Source organism: Strix aluco, chromosome 7 (assembly GCF_031877795.1).
Source record: "Strix aluco isolate bStrAlu1 chromosome 7, bStrAlu1.hap1, whole genome shotgun sequence".
Classification (NCBI taxonomy): Eukaryota; Metazoa; Chordata; class Aves; order Strigiformes; family Strigidae; genus Strix; species Strix aluco.
This window is the reverse complement of record NC_133937.1, coordinates 31,036,659-31,059,547: the sequence shown is the minus strand read 5'-3', so window position 1 is coordinate 31,059,547 and position 22,889 is coordinate 31,036,659. Positions and strand designations below refer to the sequence as shown.

The 22,889-nt window shown below is 40.6% G+C and overlaps 1 protein-coding gene and 1 long non-coding RNA gene across 7 annotated transcripts in view; both read left to right on the top strand.

Annotated features, from left to right (window-relative positions):
- Nucleotides 1–401: 401 nt before the first annotated feature.
- On the top strand, nucleotides 402–13,585 carry LOC141926090 (uncharacterized). The gene is made up of 3 exons (XR_012624030.1): nucleotides 402–461; nucleotides 6,344–6,546; nucleotides 11,929–13,585. It is a non-coding gene; the product is annotated as an uncharacterized LOC141926090 (long non-coding RNA).
- A 364-nt stretch (nucleotides 13,586–13,949) lies between these two features.
- Nucleotides 13,950–22,889, top strand: part of GPAM (glycerol-3-phosphate acyltransferase, mitochondrial) — a 32,577-nt gene continuing 23,637 nt past the window's right edge. For 2 of the 6 annotated variants that reach the window (XM_074831270.1, XM_074831265.1), the window contains exons 1-4: nucleotides 14,493–14,712; nucleotides 16,088–16,218; nucleotides 18,187–18,309; nucleotides 21,324–21,397. In XM_074831270.1, the coding sequence (XP_074687371.1) occupies nucleotides 16,117–16,218; nucleotides 18,187–18,309; nucleotides 21,324–21,397 (299 nt within the window). In that variant the 5' untranslated portion in view covers nucleotides 14,493–14,712; nucleotides 16,088–16,116. Of the gene's footprint in view, nucleotides 13,971–14,168; nucleotides 14,174–14,307; nucleotides 14,380–14,492; nucleotides 14,713–14,744; nucleotides 15,321–16,087; nucleotides 16,219–18,186; nucleotides 18,310–21,323; nucleotides 21,398–22,889 lie in introns of those variants that run through there. The other 4 variants (XM_074831268.1, XM_074831269.1, XM_074831266.1 and 1 more) reach the window with 4 other exon arrangements.

The window sequence follows — 22,889 nt, the reverse complement described above, 5'->3', positions numbered from 1 at the left end:
CTGCTGACTAAGGTTATTGAGCATGAACGCATATTGACATCAGTAAAATCATAGAATCATAGAATAGTTTGGGCTGGAAGGGACCTTTAAAGGTCATCTAGTCCAGCTCTCAGATGATGGGAGTTACAGTAATGCCCCATGTTAGAAGGATGGTATAGATGAAAAATACTTAGGTTAAACTGGAATACTAGGTGTTTTAAGGGAAAAGATGCTAACATACTGAACGCATTACTTTTCATTGCCAAGTGTTGTTCAAACCCGTTATTAATTTTGAGCAATCCAGCCTTGCTTATTTCTTTTGGCTACCAAGGCCCGTGAAGCTGTAAAAGCTGCATGGGTGATGACATGGGTGTGTATTAACCAAGTGTCAGTAGGTCATATATTTCTCTCTCTTGCAGGACTTAGCATTCAGCAGTCTTAAGAGCTTCTCCAAATAATAGTTAATTATCTTTCCCAGGTTGGTAAGTATTTTGCCATTTTACAGATAAAGATAAACACATTAATACTTTCTAACTGTATGGTATCACATGGGAATCATAAAGGATTGTATAAAGAGAATTATTCCTCCCCTTGTGGCAAAGCACATGTACAGAATTTATGGACTAAGGGCCATACAATGTGTTATTCAGCCAGCCAGCAATGGGTACATCTACAGGAGAAGCTACCAAGTGACATCCAACCATTGGCCTGAACTTGCATCACTCATAGTAGATGCTTGTGTCCCATGCAGAAATCTCACTGCTGGCTTCAGTAAATTAACAAGTAAATTAACCTCCACTCTCACAACAGTGGAGGTCATTTCCCCCTCTACTCTGCTCTTGTGAGACCCCACCTGCAGTGCTGTGTCCAGCTCTGCAGCCCCCAACATAAGAAGGACACAGATCTCCTCGAGGAGGTCCAGAGGAGGCCACAAAGATGATCAGGGGCTGGAGCACCTCCCCTATGAGGACAGGCTGAGAGAGTTGGGGTTGTTCAGCGTGGAGAAGAGAAGGCTCCAGGGAGACCTTATAGTGGCCTTCCAGAACCTAAAGGGGGCCTGCAGGAAAGATGGGGAGGGACTCTTTGTCAGGGACTGTAGGGATAGGACAAGGGGTAATGGTTTTAAACTGTAAGAGCGTAGATTCAGATTAGATGTAAGGAAGAAATTCTCTGTTGTGAGGGTGGAGAGACACTGGAACAGGTTGCCCAGTGAAGTTGTGACTGCCGCCTCCCTGACAGTGTTCAAGGCCAGGTTGGATGGGGCTTTGAGCAACCTGGTCTAGTGGAAGGTGTCCTTGCCCATGGCAAGGGGGTTGGAACTGGATGATCTTTAAGGTTCTTTCCAACCAAAACCATTCTATGATTCTATTAATATATTTATATGATGCATCTAAACAGGTATATTTTGCTTCCAAATTAATTTCAGGTATAACACTGCTTTAAAGCATATTCTGGTAGTCTAACTTCGAAAGCCTAAAGGTATGAGTACGTTAGTGACATTTCCGTCTAATAGAAGTGAACTCAATTTTATGACCACACAGGCAATGGGGGAAATACAGTCCTACTAGGTACTCTGTGATTAAAATGAATGACTAAAATAGAAATTTAGAATCTTTGTTATAAAATATATTTATCTTGACAGCCGTAGCTGATGAGCACTTGATGTGCACCAACAGAAGCTGTTATAAGTCAAACACCATTTCAGCCATTGGTTCATGTCCAATAACACCTCCAAGATGGGACTTCTTGAGTATTTTAGCAAAAATGCTTGAAAACACTTGGATACTTTGGGAATGGTGTTAGGTGTTAATTTATATAGAACTGGTCGGTAAACACCTTCTACTGATCAAGAGCTTGTGAAGCTTGTGCAATCATCTGTTCTGCATCAAACTTCTGACCTGGGATAACCCATGTAATCGGTCCACCCTATTTGAGTGTTACAAGAATAGCCGTATGTTCCTATGTATTCTGGCATCATAGTAATGGGAGCCGTGTAAATGCCTTAGCAAGACAGATAAAATAGCAGGGGACAGAGATCATCTCTGGCATGTCTCCTGGGTACCTCCCCTCTAAACATGAATCATGCTTCATCTAGCCAGATTTTATTTATGTCCTTGTTCATAATCACACATTTGGCAGCATTGGCTGGATGCGGTAAGACATTGGTTATTTGTCATTAGTTTTTTGCATAAAAGAAAAAAAAATACAGTTAGAGGTGCCCATACAGTGCTCAGAATATTTGCAGGCAGAGGGAAGGGTAGGAAATAAATGGTTCTCAGGTGTCTTACAATGGGCAAAGTGAAATGAATTATTTGGGGCACAGCAGCTTCATTTCTTTCAGAATCACTGCCTGCTTTACAGTTACCTGTTTATGTGTTCCTTTACTGTAATTTTTAATCGAGAAAGAGAAATCCACAACTAAAAATAAGTCTGTGAAATGATGTTTTGTATTTATCTGTTAGTTAAAGCCATACAGTTAGTATGTTGTAGATGACAGACAATTCTGGAATAAACAGTACAAAGAAGCATTAAAAAAATTAAGAGATGAAGGTAAAAGTAATTCAGAAGATAGTAAATAAAAGCTTCATCACATTTCCCAGATTCTTCTGTAATCATAGATCCTTAGTTTTTATGCAGAGGTTTCAACCATGCATCTAGAGATAAAATAGCAGTTTGCCAACAGTAGGCAAGGAAGGAAAGTCATCTATATGACAGTACACTGGTTTCTAAACTGTAGGTGGTAGAAACCACTTTGGAAACCTTAAGAAGACATTAAGAAAAGAATTATGTTCCTGACCAACATAATTATAGTGTTTTCAAGTATGGCTGAATTGGATGCAACTTGTAGGAAAACATCACATTGAGGAAAACACCTTCTTCAAGAAAAACATGCTTTGGTGATTAATCCTGTTGACACCACTGTGCTCAAAAGGGCTGTGACAAATGGAATTTAGTTTTAATTAGGGAATTAATACAGATATATTCTGGTAAATTGAATTGTTGACATACAAGCAAAACTGATTTTTTTTAAACTGGGAATTTAAATGAGGGAAAAGGCATGTTATGAGTATTTAAGTCATTTACCTTTTTTTCACCCCTAGAAAACAAAACTAAGCCTTAACCTGGATAATCATGTGAAGAATGTACTTTTTAAAGCCGCGATTTGACCTCATTCTCCATGAAGTCTGTTTTCCTCCTGGAACTCTCCTTCCCCCATGTTTATGTTCTCATTCAATAACAGGAAACAGTGCTATCCGTCACAAGCAGTAGGATATGACTCTTTGAGCACAACTCCACATACATGTCTTCTAATGGCCATGCCACTTTGTGCAGGTCCTGCCCCTCCCTCAGTTATTCCTCCCACCCTTCCGCTCTATGGTTGGACCAGCATGATGGTTTTGATGATGACTTATTTTTCAGGTGGATTGTTTCCCCTATCTAGCTCACTGTGCACCTCCCAGCTGAGGAACATATTTTGTCACTAGTGAGTTTTAACCAAAAACCCCCCAAAAATGGTGTATTTTCTTTCTGTTGAGAGAGGAGGGAAGAACGGTGGAAAAGGTGAATCAGGAGGGGTCAGGTGATTCTTAAACCTGAGCTTTGGGCTTTGTTGGGTAGGCTTTTCTGTGACTGAATGAATGTATTTAAGTATTTCCAAGTAATTGTGTTTGTAGAGATAGAAGCCTAAAAACAGGAGAGTCAACAGGGGAAATAAAATGCCTCCTTAGACTAATGGGTTAGAAGTAAAGTTCGATGGGTGGATTCTTATCAGGCTGTGAAAAAGGTAAAAACCAAACTTTGCCTTCTTGCAGCATTCCTGTCCCCATGAATGCAGCCCAATTCTGTGTACCCTAGTGATCCAGTACTACTATTTTACTGCTGTTTGAATATATTTGATTGAAGCCCATTACCTCTTAAACCATTGTAAACACCTCAGTCAAGGAAGTAGGCAGTGCCACAGATTCAAAAAAAAAGCCCTGTAAGTGTCTTCTTCCAGGCTTCATGGTGTTTAAAATACTTGAGTGTTTTCTAAAGAAGTTATGTAGTTAAACTGTGATAAACTACACATCTTTCAAAAAGTATTTCTGACCGCACAGTTATGTCTTGCCATGCGAGTCTTTTATAGTGGCTGAGGAAAAAAAAATCTGTTTTGTTATACCAGCAGAAATTTGGAGTACATCCCAATTTCTATTGATGTAAAAGTGACCAGACTCTGTCCCATAAAATAGTTTGTATAGCACTTCAACTTCTGCAATATAAAGTATCTAAAAGGGGTCTTGGAATACTCTTTTTTACAAAATGAAATTTATTTATCGAGAAATTATATCAGCTTTAAAAAATATTCTGAAGGTAGTACAAAGATAATTGGATATAATTTCTTGAATTTAGAATATATGTATCTATAGCCATGGCTACCTGAATTTAGACATACCCTGTCACCTAAGTTAGCACCCGAGATAAAAGTATTGCCTAACAGTTATAATTAAGGGACACTAATAAACTTTGTGCAGAGAAGAATGAAGTATGTTCTTCACCCATATTAAATTTGAGAAAGCTTCAAGGCCCTGGCATCATGAAGACATACTCAGACATCAAACTCTAAGCATGTGAACAGCATGTGAACAGTGAGTGAGAAGCGGGATGACAGGAGAGAGGCCCAAGTAACCACAGTGCACAAAAGTATCTGTTTGCTAATGACCTGTTTGTTTTAGACCAAATGTTTATTATTGCAGTCAGTAAAGATATGAGTTGAATTGCACATACATTTTGTGGCAGTGTTGGTCAAAGTTTGTATTAACAGGTTTTGAATGATAAAATGTTTACAATAAAGAGCCACTTTGTAGCAGACTCTGTATTAAGGCTACCAGCAACTGAAATGCAGAGCATGCCCTGAAATGCATTTAACATGAAAAAACATTTTCTGCAGGTAGAATTTGCTTTGTGGCACTGCTTTGATGATTACTCAAGATCCTGTCTGTGCCATGGATTTTCATCTGTCCGTGGTGTTTGCATTAAGTTGTGTAACTGCTTCTTAATGCCTGTTACGTAAGGATGCATAGTTTGCAGCTCCATGAGGTATCCTGCACAAATCACAACTGATAATGTAAGCATGGCTTCAAAGGTTACTCTAGGTCGAATTAATTTTGCATTAATTAAAATCCTCCCTGCATAACTCAAATGCTTGATTAATACAGAAGTGTATAGTATATGTTCAAATAGGGCTCAGTAAGTAGGTAGCTGTGGTTGTCCTGTAATATAGTATATAAGTTTTCTGATATTCTTACCATATACCAGTGTGATGCAGGTGGGAGTGTTGCCATTGGCTTTTGCCATGCCATGATTTTACCCCAAGGATCTCAGGCTGTATCAGCTAAAACACAATAACATGTAGATAGAGAAGACATCAAAAGAAGACACAGTCAACATTCACAAAGTTGTTTTGGTTTTTGTTTTTTTTGGGGGGGGTTTTATCATTTTATACCGCATTTACTGTGTTAGCCCTTTTTCTTGTATTTAATTTTAATTAGGCTAAGTCAGGATCTGTACTGAGGAAAGAGATTCTAAAAACGTCTTGCATGTTGCACTAAATACAGAATTTAGCCTGGAATGGAAGAAACTGAAGAGAATGGAGATGGGGAAAGGAATCTTAGTTCAGCAAAAATGAAACAAGTATTTAAATCTACATCAGAAGGATTACAAACAAGAATTGCCATTTGAAGTGTTGTTAGCTATAATAACACTTACCTCCTTTCCTTCTCTAGCAATTTAACACCTTTCTAAACGATTAATTTGAATTCCCATAGCCAACCCCACAAGTTAGATTTAAGGCATTTCTTCACTGAAGTGCTCCATCAGCATATATTTTCTGGTGTGGTCCTCTGAAAATGCACACCTTGCTTTGTATGGAGACTTTTTCCATTCTGGATATCAACTGACCACATGCATATGAGATGTGGCATAAACGGTCAGGAAACATCTTATATAGATTTGCCAGAGGAATAGATAGAACAGAGAATCAGAGAGAGTGGATCATGCTAGTGACCACAAAATTGCAAAATGGCATTTGGACTCTTTGATCATGCATTGTTCTGCTTCCAGATTTTGCAAGTACAGAGATATGGATGACTTTTTATCCAGATCTTTGTGACCTTGGTTTTATGAGATTTGACAAGGCCTAGGTTAGAAAATAAATCATGTTTCAAAATATATTGGCCCTCACTTTGAGGGCTGATCAGGAACAGATAACATATTTATGCTACTGCTTGAAATATTGGTTAAAATATAGTAACTAAGACATTTTTAGCAACAAGTGTTCCTAGTGTAAACAAACTATGAAATTTTTCTCCATGTTTCATCATACTAGGACTACTGATGGTACCTCCTGACCCATATGTACTAATGATCTACCAGAGGAGCTGAAACTGAATGAGGAATGGCCAAAAATGTTGGGGTGATCCCATGATGCAGGTTGGACTTGAGGCTGATATTTGCCCCATAATCCTCTCAGAAGGCTGTTCCAGAAATTACCTCTTAACTGCAGAGGAGCCTTCTTCAGTGTCCAATCTGGTCAGTGCTTCCCATGTGGTTTTTTTTAATTAATTAACTTAAATAGCACATTCTAAACTTGTGTCATATAAGAAATACTAAATACTAACTATCCACAAAAACGTATTTGAGAAATGTCACAGGTGAAAATGCACAGAAAGTTCTTTTACAAAAAAAGCTGATGGGGAAACACCACTCAGCGTGAGTGATAGAGCTCAGTTTGATCCTGGAGACACTGCAGTATCACAGATAGAAAATGAGACGAAAACTTTTTGCAAGGAAAACCCCGAGGCAGAGGCATGCCCAGTATATTCTGACCACTCAAGCAGATTTCTGAATGCACTCAAAGTGCACTGGCCTGCTCTCATTACTTTTTATATTTCATAAAATCAGACCAGTGTAGTCAGTCCATAACATTGAAAATTAAAAAGTTCAATCACAAAATGCAGAAGTGGAATCTATAGTTTACTAGCTTTTTTCCAGCTCCTCAGAAGAAATAAGACATTGTTGCTTCAAGAAGCTTCAAGAGGCTTCATCTTGCTTTTCAACCTGAATTCTATCACCCATTACACCGATATTATTTTACCTGAACTACTGTAACACTTTCAGTAAGTCATGCTGATGGATAGGTGCTCAAATTTGCCCAATTTTTTATGCTGGATTAAATGGGGTTTTTTTGTAACTTTGTGTTTCTTAGACAGGTGTTTAAGGCAAAAGCTAATATAACCTTATCTTGTACTTTAGATTAAGTTGATAAAGCCCCTAATGAAAGGCACCAATCATTTCTCTTCTCCAAAAGAGCTGGCTTAACACACCTCTGTCCTACAGCCCAGAGTACTTTGCTGCAGGGAATGTGTAGTCTAATCCCTCACTGCAGGTAAAAGTAAAACAAACAAGAACCCTACAGAAACTGACTGTTGCTTTACTCCTCCTATGGAAAGAATGAAAGGGGAAAGTGCAGTAAGAATAAACAAGGCATATCCTGCATTATCCTAAATCTGAAAGAGCTGTGGAGTGACTCAGTCCTAAGCCCACGAACAGCTTTATGAAACCAGCCTGTCATGCTATGCCCCATCTAATTTTTCTGAAGCAATGGTTGGTCATGTGTGAAATACCAAGCTAGTAATATGCACTGTTCTTTTATAAAGGGGAAGGGCCAGTGCTGCAAAAACATCATCCCTTAGCAAGAGGTGATATCCTTTCAAGACCTCTGCCATTGCAGGTGTATATCTTGGAATAATTAAGCAATTCAATGGTATATATAAAAAAACATTTCTGCTTTCACGACAGTATAAGGTGCTTGAGAAAGTTATTAGGTTATGCTTCAAACAGTTAAAAAACCCAACTAAGTTGGATTTTTGTTGTGAGTTGAGTATCTGTTATTTAGTAACTGAAAGGTATGCTTTTGCCAGGTCAGTTGTATTGTTTAGCTCAAATGATCACTGACAGTTTGTGAAATGTAGCACTGCAATACAATTGTTGGCTGAGTCTTAGGACTTAAACAAGGATGTTTTTCTGCAGTTCCCAGATCCAGGAGACACATAAGTGGGAGTGGGAAAAAATGCTTTTGTTTGGGAAACACACTGTGGGAAAGTTGCTCAACATGATTTGAGTGTCAGAATTGGAATGTAACAACTGGTGTAGCCAGATTAGTACAAAGAGAAGGACAAAGGCAAAGAATTGCTTTTTTCAGGGTTCTCAGTTAATTTTGTCATGATGAAACAAAATTTATAGTTTACTTTTTGTTGATTGTGTTCATGGATAAAATTTCAGTTACATAAAATTAATTATATGTATTTATGATAAACTAAAGCCTGGAGACCTTGTATTTTTTTGGTGAGACTGCCTCACCAAAAAAAAAAAAAAATGAACTGTATCTAGACATCTATGGGAAGTATTAGTTCCTGTTTGCTTTTTGTAAAACCTAAATCAGTGAGTCCATTTTGTTTGCCTGGATAAATTGGGGTGGGGTGTGTTGCCCTTTGGAGATGGCGCTGTCTTCATCTGCAGAAGAGATCATCAAACAGGAGATTGGAAAATACTGGGGTTGTAAAGCCTTCATTGGAATATATGGCAGTCTGCATCAGGATCATTGCATCATGTCAGAACAGATGCCCCAACACTCTCCTGACCCTCCCAAGGTGTATGCAACAGACGTCCCCAGAATTCTGAGAAAATTTCCAAACGAACAGATCTTATGTCTTCAATGTCAAAGGCATTAAGACTCTTCTAGTGGTAACTCCTTGATTAAGGTCCCTAATACCCATAATAGAGGGTAGGGGTGGGACATCATGTGACTCAACACCTGGGTCACATAATCTGTTGCAAAGACTCTTGTGCACTGGTGGTTGAAAGAGCTGTCTGTGATCCCAACTTCTAATACCTACACTGCTCTAAATTATAAGATATGACAAGTCCTTCTAAAGCCAACTACTGCACAGTAGAGCAAACCTGAGCAGTGAAAACTGCCTCTGTTTGAGATACTGATGAAAGACTTACCTAGCATCTCATAATAATTAAGGTTTGTGTTATTCTAGAACAATTTGTAATCCCTCAAGGATGAGTCACAGCAAATTTGATAAGATCACGGGTTTGTGATTTTTTTGGTGATATGCCATTTTTTCAAAATGGTCCACACTGCACTCAGTTCTCAGGTTTCTTTATTTCTATTCCTTGTTTTTTCTTTGGAGGGATAGAAAGCAGCTCTGCATTCCTGGAGAGGGAACCAGATGAGAAGAAACTCATCTTCTGTCTGTCTTCTGCAGTTGGCAGTTGGCAATGAGTAGAAGTCCATTGGGCCTGATGTAAAATAAAGCCATCAGTGAAACTTGAAATATCTGCAGACATAAACCTAGATTTATCCTTTATGTAACTGGAGTCCTCCACACATGCTGATTTTTAATGATTTACAGATGGATAATATTTTTGAGGTGTCTGACAGTATTTAGGGCCTATATACAGTAAATTAGTTGTTTCATCTGTGCTATTTTTCAGATAAAATCAACTCTTAGATAAAATGTCAGCTTTGCAAATACCCTCAACAAACAAAAGCAGAGAACTGAAATAACCACCCTTACAAAATGTACCCCTTATTCACAGCAGGCATGGGGAAGCTTGCATTGTTCTGGCAGATAATTGCTTAAGGTCTGAGTATGGGAAAATCTTGTTCCAAATTCTGTCAGTCAGCGTTCCTATATTAAAAACTCTTGCAAATTCCTTTGGATAGTTAAGATTTTCTGATTTGCACGTAATACAAGTATGTGTGTAATTGCTTGATAGATAAATGGTGCTAAGTTTGCAGGTGTAAAAGTTAGTTATACTGGTTTTAGCCCAGTAGTGCTTTCTGTTAGAACAAAAGCCTTTTTTGTACTAATGTGAGTAACAAGTTCAAGGGAAAAGCTAGGAGCCACTTGGGCTGAAATGCCCTTATCTTTTAAAAATTACAGTAATAAATATGATATTTGAATGAGAAGAAATTACACAATGTGCTATATTACATAGGAGAGAGTCACAGTACTCTTAATGAATTTTGCATTTGTTCTTAAGATAAGGGAGATGAAATAGAAGAGCTGAACTCATTTGTCTTGAAAGGAGATATAAAGTATACCCAAACCATTTCTGTGTGCAATCTTATCAACCCGTTTCATGGCCACTTGCCACTCTTAGATGCTCTTAATACATTGTATACCAAAGGCAATACTGCTGACATGGAGTTCTGCAACTGCCAAATTCATTATTGTTCATAGTCATGTGAGGTCAAGTTGGGTCACTGCAAACAAAGAACCTTTGTCTGGATCTTTACTCCCTCCTCATGCAGTTTTTGGTTTCCTAACTTTTGTAGCACTCCCTGGGTTGAAAGTTTCTTTTTAAAGAGGATGCTGTGTACCCTTTTGTAAACATGTCTCCATTACTAAAAGTGACATCATGGGAATCACTGGAAGCGAGCTGGGAGCGCAGACCCCGGGTAGGGGCGATGTAAAAAGAAGTCTCCCTCGTCCTTTCTCCCTCCTCCTCCCCACAGCATTGTCTAGCAAACAGGTACTTTGTTACACTCTGTTGGAAGCATCATGAGGAATTTAAACGTAGGAAAGACTAATCATTATTTAAAAAAAAAAAAAAAAAACAACCAAAACTAGTCCTGCCAGCTCTTTCTCATTTGCAGGCTGCTATGCACGATGTGGTCAGCAGCTTATTCACACAAAGCCAGGGTTCTGCTGATTTGCCATCATATGCAAATTACCTCCCTGGACTCATTGGCACAGTAAACACCTCAGTTTAAGAAGTTTAAAAAGATGGATTGCAAAACTTAGGCATGCTCCCACTCCTACTGAGATCAGTGGCAAGCCTCCCATCGACTTCAATGGAAGCAGGATAGAGTCCCTCTTTTCTGGAAGCGAGACCCAGCAGTATTTGAGCTTTTTGGAGCACATGCAGCTCTGAAAGTCTGTTCCTTTAGGGCATTCCAAAAGTTTTCCCATTTGCTTGATTCCATGGCAACACAACATCACCACCAAGCTCTCAGTACTGAAATGAGATTTTACTACTAAGCCTGAGGATTTATACAAGTGTATCCTGTAAAAAGATCTTGCTGAGCTGCAATTGCCATTGGGCTAATTCTGCATCCCTTTCAGATGAGTGACAAAATTATCTCTGGATTATTTTATAATAAGCCAAGAATTTTCTAAGGTTAGAAAAACAAGAAAACTGCTCTACAATCATACCAGAAACAACTTACTTTTTTTTTTTTTTTTTCCACAGAATCACTATGTTTGAGTAAAAAACTGTATCTATTTACTATTTTTTTCAAAACGGTCTAGAGAATAACCCAAGCAGTTTTCTCACAAATTATATTTAAATCAGACTCTAGAGACTGTATAAAATGATGATAAAGCCACTGAGTCTTTTATTCTGATTTCTGTATTACTTCTATCACAGAAAAAACTATTTTGCAACCTGAAAAATACAACAGTGTAAAAGCGTGCAAGGAAAAAACATGCCAAAAGATCCATATTAGATTCTGAATGTACTATAGTTCATCTTTTATAGAGGAAAGCAAAGCAGGCAAGCTTGCTTTACACTCAGTGGCTGAGAGTTTGGTCTGAGTTACACTATAGCATGCTGAAACTGCGTGCTCTGTTTGGTCCCCTATTTTTATGCATGGGAGGGGGAAAAAAGTCAAAGTGATTCCATACCTAGAGAAGGTAAAGTTGTGTGTAAGTGATATCAATGGTCCTTCATAATATAAAGTACCTACTAAGAAGTTCCCAAATAACAATACAAATGCAGCGGAGCAATGACATTATTAGACAACACTAATAAGTTTTACCTGCCTTATGTTTCACACATTTTCTTAGACTCGAGATGTAACCATTCATTGCCATCTCTGTTATATTTGGTTTTCAGGTAATTCAGTTGTTGAATCATCTCCTCCAATGTGATTTCTGAGATAATTCTGCCACTTTAGTCACAGCTCTGGCTTCCCCCATTGCACGCAGTCTTACATAGACAGACCCATCCTGGAGGTAATGATCAGGATGTGGGCTGCAGCCTTATATTGGGACTTGAACTACTTCTGTGATCTGCTCTTCGTGCAAAGAGAGTTACAAAAATACATGATGTAACACTGGATTTCACTTTTCTGAATTCAGAGTTTCCCCTTCTGATGCTTCCAATGCACCTAGGACAAACTCTGCACAGTCCTGAGCGTGGAATGTGGCCCTGCTGACTGGCTGGGCCACAGGATCGGAGACAGACATCTCCTTCTCTGGCCTCCACAACTCCACCAAGCCAATAAGATGCTCATTATGCAAGCAAAGCTGTGATGAGGATGTAATAACTGAGATCACACAAATCTGACAGTAGCACTGTGCCTCTCTGTTGGTGAAACCCATGTGTATTTTCTTTCCACATAGTTGGCCTCCTGGGCTAGGCTCTGATTAGCGAAGCTTTTACAAATCCACTTAGCTGCAGTAGACCCAGATGAAAGAACGAATCTGGCCCCTCTTTCCCGGCTGACCTTCACCAAATCAATTCAATAAAAAGTTGATATAAAGTCAAAAGTTTTGTTATAAAGCTGGACACTTCTGGGCTTGTATTTCAGAAGCGGCCAGAGATTCTGACTATGTTGCTTTTCAAGACCAAAACTTGAAAGTGGGTGTTTGGCACTATTTCAACCAACTCTCCTTCACCAGAACTGACACACAGAACTGCTAATCGAATTTGAAATTACTGGCCCAGATTATGAGAAAACTTGCAGAAAACATGAGTATCTGGATGTGCCGAAAAAAAATACAATTAGATATTGTCTTTTCTCTATACAAAATGTGATGCCCTAGAAAATAGTGCTTTGCTATACACAAATGCTGCACTGTATATTGTGCAGAAATACAAACTTTTAATGTGTTGTGCATTTGACTGGATCATATCTTATTGTACTTTTTTTAAAATTTGAAAAGTAGATGTCTTATATTCCAAAGTCCACCTTGCAACAAAATTTCTTGCTAAAGGAGGAAAATTCGGATTCAAAAATCTCTTCTGACGCATAAACTGCAGAATGCTCTTCATAAAGTATCAGCGCCAATACCCCAGTGGGATTGCCTGGAGGCACTCCGTTTTGGGAAGGAGGGCAACTCACATATGCATGTAGCAGTTTGTCTATTATCTTTTCTTTTATGTGTGAAAAGCATTTGTAATTCTTAAGAATTCTCATTTGTAATAAATTCAAAATTACACCTAGAAGTGAGACCTCTAGAAGGAGAATACCTCCTTGGGTTACTTAAATTTGTAAGCAGAATATTTGCATTAGCATAAAACAATGTATTGTATTTCGTTACTTGTGTTGCACTGTTCTGAATAACCATGAAGACTCATACATTTAAAGAAGGAATGGAGGTGCTAGCCTTTCCATAGGTCTGTAACTCAATTTAAGCCACAGAAAAACTATCTTTAAATAGCCCAAGGCTGCCAAAGCCAAAAAATACTCACAGCCCATGTTTGGTTATATGCAGCAATCTCAATCAACATTTACTCTTGCCCTCAGTAAAAGGCAAACTGGCACTGCTGCAAGGCCAGGTAGGCAGATCGATACCTGTCCCGAATTTTCTGCAATTGTTCTCTTTTCAGCAGCAACTCAGTTGCAGCTCAGTCGCTGTAAACCCCTATAAACACGATTTTACATAACTTTTCCGGGTTTTTTCCTTTTTAGCAGCTCTGACCCGAAAGCAAAAGGACCGTTAGTCACTTCTCTCGCCAGAAGGAGAGGGCGGGGGAGGCGTTTTGGGGGTGGAAACGGCAGTTTGACGATGCTCCTGCATCTGCGGTGGCTGCGGACAGTGACACCCGGCACCGAGGGGGAGAGGCCGCGCGGGGCTGCGGTTCAAAGCTGGGGCGGCCGCGGCGGCTCAGGGCAGCGCCGGTGCCGGCCTGGGGACCGCCACCGCGGCGGGGTAAAGGCGTCGCCGAGGAGCGGGAGGGCAGCGGCGGGGCCCCGAGCCTGCGGGAGGCGGCGAGGGGCAGGCGGGAGGCGCCGGGCCGGGCCGGGCCGGGCGGGAGGCGGCGGGCCCACACCATGGCGACGGGCGCTCAGGAAGTCGCGTCAGGCCCGGCGCCGCCGCGCGGGCAGGGGAGCAGCGGCCGCGGCGGAGCCCCGGTGCGGGGACGGGCCGGCGCGGCAGCCGCAGCCGGAGCGGGAGCGGGAGCCGGGCCCGGGCGCGGCGGTGCTGCCCCCGGCGGCGGGGCGGGGCGGGGCAGGACGAGGGGCCGCCGCACGGCGGGAGGGGGCGGGCCGCGCCGGCGGCGGAGCGCGGAGCCGGGGCGCGTGGGCTGCGCGGCGCCGCGGAGGAGCGGCCGGCGCGGGTGCGGAGAGCGCGCGGGACGGTGCCCTCTGACGGGGTGGCGGGGGGGAGCCTCGGCCCCGCGGGGGGCTCCGGGGGGGTGCGAGGGGCGCTGGGCCCTGCCGGGGACCTGGGCTGGCGGCTGCCTGCGGCGTGTGGGGGCGGCCCCGCGGCCCGCGGCCGTTCCGCGCCCGGTACCGCGCTCAGCCGCCGCGGTTTTATCGCCAGCAGGTCTGGTGAGCGCGCGGGCTCGCCCAGGCGCGGCGCAGCCCGGGCGGATGGCGGGTCGCGGCGGGGAAACCGCGTAAGCGCCGCGGCGGAGAGCGGTGGGTCGGCAGGGCTGGCTGCGTTCGAGGTACGTACGAAGTTGCTGTTGCTCAGACAGACTCTTCATCACGAATTTTTTGAAGTTCATCTGTTATGTGTGCCGGCGTAGCCAAGGTCACCTTGAGCGCAAGGAGGATGCGTTTTGCTTTCACCGTTTAGATGTTCGTGAGCCTTTTTGTGGTATTTATCGGGTGGTTACATGCTGATTTGCCTCAGCGCTAATTAAAAAAAAAAGGCAAATTGAGCGTAAGACCAGCAAAGAAGAACGGATAACTTAGGTACTTAGGCTGTGTAGAGATAAGTCTGTGCGTGGATTTACTGGCTCAAACTGCAGTTTGTATGGGGCACTCCGTACGTGGAGGTATTGCAGAGAGGTTTGTGTCTGCTTGGGGAGGACGGTAAGAAAGACAAAATGTTGGACTGAAGTTTTAGGCCTCACTCTTGTAAATGTTAGCATACAGGGTGGGAACAGTCTCATTCCCGAGGGCTCGTAGCTTGGCTGACATGCAAGTTTCTTTGCAGTGGCAGATGGAAGAAGCGGTGTTGCCACTTTACAGTTTCTCTAGATGAAAATGCTGGGATTCCTATTTCAGTGGCTCTCCAGAACAAAGCAGTTTAATTTGTAGTCTTTTGCAGGTATACCATGCAGTGCTAAGCTATTTTGCTATGTTTGGCCTACTTTCTTTTTTCTTTGTCTGAGGAAGACTTATTTACCATGCTTACTCTATGAACTATAAAACTTCCATTTTAAATTAATAGTGCAAGTTTAGACTTCTTGACTGCTTTTTAATCCCACAAGCCCGTAATGTCACCGATGTCAGTGGCGTGTTCAGATTTAGGTGTGCTTTTCTGTAGAGCACTCCTTCCTCCGAGGAATTTGCAAACTGGTTTGACTGCAGCCAGATCAGATACATAAAATATACTGTGAGATAGGATTGGGAGAGGACATTAATGAAATTTTTTGTAGATAATAGGTGTCCTTGAGAAGCGCATGATGAAAGAGTGAGGTCATGGAGTGCAAGAGAATAGTAAACTTTTGAAAGTGGCCGAAGTGTGTATCCTTGTGACTGAATGGTTTAAAACAGAGTGAAGAACAGTGGAAAAGCTTTAAGGGACTATATTGACCTGTAACGGGAAGAAGAGCAGGGAGAGGAAAACATGCAGGTAGCTGATGGGCGGGCTGTGTTATGGAAATTGAATGTGCTGGGTTTTTTATCATATTGAAATCATGCTGATTTCTGACCACAATGAAACTTCTTCAGAACCTAGCTTTTACTGAAGGGTGCAGAAATACCAGTTTGCGAATTTTTTGCGATACCCATCACTGAAATTAAACAGGTGTATGTGTGTTTCTGTGTACATGTATGTATTTATATATATGTACGTATGTTATTATTTTTCAGCTTCTGATCTTCAGTTCAACTCCTGTGTCATGGATGAAACTGCTTTGTCCCTTGGAACAATAGATGTTTCCTATTTGTCCACCTCAGCAGAGTGCAGTATCAGTAGATGTAAGCATTCCAGTGAAGAATGGGTAAGTAAAGATTGAGGATGTACTGGCCATATTTATCTTATTTTTTTCTTCAAGTCGAAGGTGGACTTTTTTTTAATTATGAGCCACCTCTCTCATGAGTGACATGGGTTGGTTTTAATTTAACTTGAAATATAAAGAGGAACCAGCAGTTCAGTGCTGTGTCGGAGACTAATGTTGCTAGGAAAGAAAAACCCTATCAAACCCTATTGATAGTCTTACACTCTTCTGGTGTGATGTTACTAATCATTTTATATATCAGTAAATGTGCAGAATCCCATTCTGGAGTAGCCTGAGGTCAAATAGAAAGCTCATTGCTGTTCTGAAGGATGTAGTTTGAAATGCACAAGTGGAAAGGAGCATGAAGCTAAAGATGCATGGTCATGTAACCTTTGTAGCTGCCGCTTTTCCTGCAATACAAGAGGCAGAGAAAATTTGGTGGATATAAATAAGGATATAAATATTAAATGTCTGGCCTCTGTTGGGTGAGTCTTGGGATTTGGAGGAGATAAAGGGGATAAAGTGAGCAGAGAGGGCTGGGTGGAGCAAAAATTGCCACATGGGGACTGAGCTGGTACTGGTTGGTTTAGAAGCATAAGTCAGGAAGAATTGGAGACGGCTTTGGGGAGGAGGGGTTTGAACTTGATACAGAAGAAGAGTTGGAGACATGGTCAGAGGTGAGGGAAAGAACAGATGTCGTGGCAGCTGGTTTTCTGTCTAGCTAGATGTAAGTTACATTGGACAGCAAGCTGTGGTAACCAAGAGATCTGTGAGAGTAGGATAAAGGCAGGTGAAACAAAAGAGATCAGAAGGAGGTTTTGTAAGAAAGTGGTGCTGAGTTCAGTCAGGGCTTGGAGGCAAGCAGAAGGAAGACAGTATTGTTGAGAAGTTGGTTAATTTTGGAGTTAGCATTACTGAAGGTGATGGAGAAGGGATTGGGCCAGGTTTAGCATCTTGATGCTTGTTTATTCCAGATGGAAGACTTAGCCTTGGAACAATTGCCAATTCATACCACTTGCCAAATGTGATATATGCACGTTTTAGTTTTTAAGCATCTTCAGCATTGCTTTTGACCTTCTGGTTGTTTCTCACTGGGGTCACTTTCTAGCTGAGTATGTGATGATCTGTATTTCTGTTTTCCAACCCTTATGCTGGTTTAAGGTATTGGTTCTACCCTGCATCTCCTCCACTTAAATGTGCTATTTTAAACAACATTTTGTTTTGTAACGTCCCTTTTATTAAAAACTTAGAATATATGGTTCAGAAAATGGCAATCCAGTGCTTATTCTCAGGAAAGCAATAATTCGGTAGACTTTAATGGGAACAATCAATGTAGTTGTAAAAATTGTGGTTAAGTATATTTTCATTATGTCCTAACATAGAGAATGTGTTCTGCGAATGCAGTTACTTTGGACTTTTTGGTTCTGTAATCTTCAGAAAGATAGCGTTGCAGAAGGCACAGTGGTTCCTTTTTCATATCGCTTTGCATGAAACTGCTGAAAAAGAGCCTACAGAGTCAACGGAGTTAGTATTTGTGTGAATTAAGTCGTCTTGCAATTTTACAGGGTGATGTCTGGTTAAGGCTTGGAATACATTTCTCATATTACAAGCACCTTTATATTATTGAGAGTGTAGTTTACTATTAATTTCTTTCACTTTTCTCAGATGTCAGTTTCCTTTCTGTTTCTTATTAGAGTTATTTGTTTTAAAATTTTGTGTGTTAGCAAGTGCTGCAGTGCTTAAGATACATAAGTACAGCACTGTGATTTTGCTTTTATTTTTTAAAATCATATCATCTGGAGATAATATAGTTTTTTTTAGAAAAATCTTGGAAAAATTTGTGTTACCTTTATGTAATTTTGGAGGGTAATTTTTCTTTTTGTGTCTGGCAACTCCTTTTACTCAAAGTTTTCACGTACCCAGTAAAACATATATTTCTGGATACTTACACAGTGGTTTTTTGTTCTGCAGGGAGAGTGTAACTCTAGGCCCACTCTCTTCCGATCTGCCACTTTAAAATGGAAGGAGACTCTATTGAGCAGAAAAAGGCCATTTGTGGGACGATGTTGCTACGTATGCACTCCCCAGAGCTGGGTAAGGAGATTATGGGCTGGATTATGTTTGACAATAACACATAGTTGCAGAGTAATGAAGTTGCAGTAGTTTTCTTACTTTCAGAATTAAGGTCACAATGTTCTTGCTTCATAAAGAAATATAGTTTTTCACCTTTGTTTATGATTATATTTTCTTTGTCGTGGAATTAATGGATGACACAGACCTATTGTGATGCTTTGTCTTTCACTTTTCAGTGTGGACTTATGCCATGCACAAAACTGTCCAGCTCTTCAGAATTAGCACTAGGAAATTGTATAGAAAAAAATTATCTGCTCTGCTACATTAATAATGGGAATTTGGTGCATATGAAAGTGTTAAGGCTTACTTTTAGGACATTTAATTCTCTATCCACAGAATAAGTACAGTTTTGAAAGTAAGCAATGTGCTTCCCTTCAAACTTGATGAGATCAATCCTGTGCTTGAGAAAACAGGTTGGTTTTCTACACCTGGCTGATTCCTGGCTTCTCTGCCCAGCCTAGGAACAAGGAGTGGCAGTTAGGATAGTGGGGATATTTGTCTGCTGGGAACAGTGTCAAGATGGTGGCTCTAGAGAGGTTGCGCAAGCTGGTTTAAAATGTGAACTTTATTGAACTGCATTGGACAGTCTTTCCATAAGCTGAAGGTGCAAAATGCTGCTAAATGGCATGGTATAGTTTGCAACCAGTTCATCATGTAGTTTGACCCCAGGCTTTAATTTGTACTGTTACACCTGCCCTGAACTCTGTGATTGGCTGGACTAGAGTGAAAATCTGCCTGTTTCTTTGACCAACGGAAAGTTGTTTCTCTCTATTCCTATGCCAGGATAGAAAATTGCAGCAATGACATACAAATGTGGGATAGAAGTCTAAATGTGCTGTGAAGGCTACATATGATACAGGCAACAAGACAAGCAATTAGATAAACTGAGACTACTTCTAATAGTCACTTATGTATTTTGACATGTAAAAAGGTGTGTAGGAATCCTCAGCTTAGGGCTTGATACATTTAGTAATTAGTCTGTTAGTAATTAGGCTGTTCGTCTCAAGTTGGGAATTCGCTCTAAAAATAAAAATTTGTTCTGTATTTTGTCCATTTAATAAGAAACTAATTACCTACCCTCAGATCCCACTTAGGGAAGGGGTATGACCTGATTAAACCCTTTATTGCCTTCTGCCACAAGGAGAAAATACCATCCTTGCAGCAGACGGTAACAAACTAGATCCTCTCATTAGACTCCAGATATTTCACTTTTTTTTGAGCTGCCTGTTAACCCTCCTAAGGAAAAGGGATGGATGAGTGAGACAGATTTCCTTAAGTGTGTTGGCCAAACTGACAGCTTGCCGATGCTGGGAGTGGGAAGTCTTGCTTCTCCCTCTTGTTTCCTTTCCTGATCACTTGGGGGCTGATCAAGTTCACTAACCAAGCAGAAAACTACCTGCTTTATTTATTCATTTAGTCTGGCTGTCTTAGTTTTCTGCCTTGCCCGAATGAACTTGGCTCATTAAGGAGTGTGATGAATGCTGGAGGTGGTATAAGTTAAGAGGTGAGGGATAGTGTTCAGTGGGAAAGGGGGTGGTGGGAGCTGGGCTTCTTCCTTGCAGCATCAGGGAAGTGCTCTATCAGCTCACTTGCTCTCACTGAATCGCATCCTCTGCCTGACACAGGATCAGGGAGGAGGTAAATAAGGAAAAGCTGAAGTGTGACATTACATCTGGAGGGTGAATTTCACAGAGTGAGGTTATAACCTAGTGGTTAGAGCACTGGAGTGGACTTGGGCATTCAGTGGTACTTAAGTTTGTTGCTGATTTTTTGGGAGACCAAGAACAAGTCATTTGACTTCTCTTTGCCAGAATATTTCATAAGCTTTAAGATCCACAGAAAATTACCAGTGAATATTCAGAAAAATGAATATTACCTTGAAGTTTCCTCTTAAGAGCCTAGAGCAACAATTTGTTGATTGTAGGTACTATGCAGTTATGCTTTAACATGGGGCAAAAGACTGTGTGCTCCCACTGTAGCACCTGATTCGCAAATGACATGGGACACTCATATATTTTAATTTGTGATAAATGGTGTATCCTAAAACAAACAAACAAAAAAAAACAAACAAAAAAAGAAACAAATGAGACTCCTATCTGACTCTCATGGCAAAATTGGCAGTGAGGCTGTTCTGCAGCTACACTGTTGCTGGTAACCATCTTTCTCCTTCACTGTCCTGCCTTTGACTTCCTTGGTATGTGCAGACCCAGTGGTTTTAGCTGTAATTCACTGCTGGCATGGTACCAGTTTTATAATTAAATATTATTTGGGCAGAAAGAAACTAGCCTCTCGGTCAAGATACATACTTGGAGTATGGAAGATTAAGGTTTATGTCTTCCTGTGAAGGAATATTTGTATCTGAAGTGGTACTGCTCCCCAACTCATGCCAGAACAGGCAATAGCCTTTCATGTAGAGTCTGTACCAGGGATGTAGAAGGCTGGACTGAATTTGTTGTTCAGGCAGAGCAGGGATGTAGAGATTTGCCACCTAACCATGGATGTATCCTGACCCTTGGGCTGCCGTTACGTGATGCCTGATCTGCTGGCAAACTGTGTGTCACAGGCTGAACATCAGAAGGCTCATGATTATAATAATGCTGAATGTGGCATCATAAAGTTCTGTCTCAAAGATGAGTTCTGTATTATGACAAATCCTGGTTTATATTACATCAGAATATGATAAAATATTCTGGCTTGAAGAATGCAACCAATACAACCATTTCTGTATGCAGTAAAGCCTAGAGAATACTTTGAAAGTATTGGAGTTGGAAATAATGACTTTCTGAATTTCATTTTAATTTTGGAGCAGTTTGTGTGTACTTTATAAGCAAGTTCAACACTTCTCTGCTTTGGCTTTTGATTATAATAGAGGTGAAAAACCTTGCATTATCTTAAATGTTATGATGAATGTAAAGGCCCAACTATTCTTACGTAACAAAATAGTCCACCAATCTCTTTTTTTCTTGATTTTACAGGATAACTTCTTCAATGCTAGTATTCCTTCTTTGGGTCTGCGTAATGTCATATATATCAATGAAACACATACAAGGTAATGTAGCAAATCTTTCTTTTGCTTTTAAAATTCAGTGTGTTCTGGTCTTACAACAGGGAAATCTCTAGGATAGTCTGGACTGAATGAATATATATTGCTGTCCTAAAATGCAGGAATTGGTGCTAACTTCAGGAAAGTAATGTACTTGCTAAACCTGACTGTGTGTATTTGAGAGCTGGGCAAAGTCCTTTGGGGTTATAGACAAGGATTGTAAGGGTGAAAACCTGTTTCACAAAACCGAGAGAATGTTTAAATCCTTCCTCCTTTCGTGCAAATGGCATAATGCTGAGAGGAGCTGTTTTATTCTCATGCTTAAGAATGACTTCAGGCTGTATTTTAATTTACTGAGCAGATCTGGCTCACAATTTAGGCATTGACAATTATCACTAATGACAATTAAATCTGAACATGTCTTGCAAGACTTTCCTCTGCCTCAGTGACAGAGTGCAGCTCCTGAAGGATGGTGTATATGACCTAACAATGATGATGTATCTCTGTGCTATTGGAAATATGTCTTGGGTTCTGGGGTGAAGATACTGGAAGCACACAAAAATCTTTATTTTGTTCTTTGGAAGGTTAATAATGCTTGCTGAGGTTTTTGGCAGTGATCATTAGCATAAGCAGGTCCTGCAGTATTTGTCATAGAGTCAGAGCAAACAAAGAGAAGCCAGCAGCCTGAAAGAAATGAGCCAAAGTGTCTGAGTGGAAGAAAGACAGCATTGTACTGTGCTTGAGAGGGAGGAAGCTAATGTTAGAGACTGTTCTTTCTTCAATTTGAATTAATTATGGTTTTTTAAGAGTTGAGCTTGTAGTTCAGAATACAGAAAAATAACAGAAATAGTGTTTAATTTTAACTTTTTTTAAAAATTAGTTTCAAAAGTCTAGTGCTTGAATGGTTTTGAATGGTCAGAGTTACTTAAATTAGAAATATAAGGGCAACAGAATATGGGTTAATGAATTATTCTGAAATAAAATGCCTTTAGCTCAGAATGTCATTATAGTCTGAAAATTGACAGTCTTAATGAAGTTCTAAAGTCCCATGAGGTTACATAGTCACAGTTTCTTGGCCTTAGAAAGTGGGAGGGATTCTCTTTCACTGCCGGTGTACTGTACCTGTACTGAGACATTGCCACAGCCTTTTTCTGAGCTGTGAATATGTCAGTTTTGTAATATATCTTAACTGGGTCTATTCTCTGTGTTTTTTGTCTTCTATCATTGCTACACGAATAGAAAACAGATTTTTGTAATTATACTGTTGTATCTAATTAAAATTAATGTAGAAGCCTTTATATACCTTGACAGATCCCTCCAATAGCTGTATGCTGCTGTGATGATAATGTTCACGGTTACCAAAATTGTTGTCGGAAAGAAGCATATCCTTAACTTTGCTTTTTAGAAAAATTAATAAGGCTCTCAAACTCCGATGAGAGGGAGGAAAATTGAAAAGCAATTAAAACAGAGACACCAGTCTACTTTCCTGACAGCATGA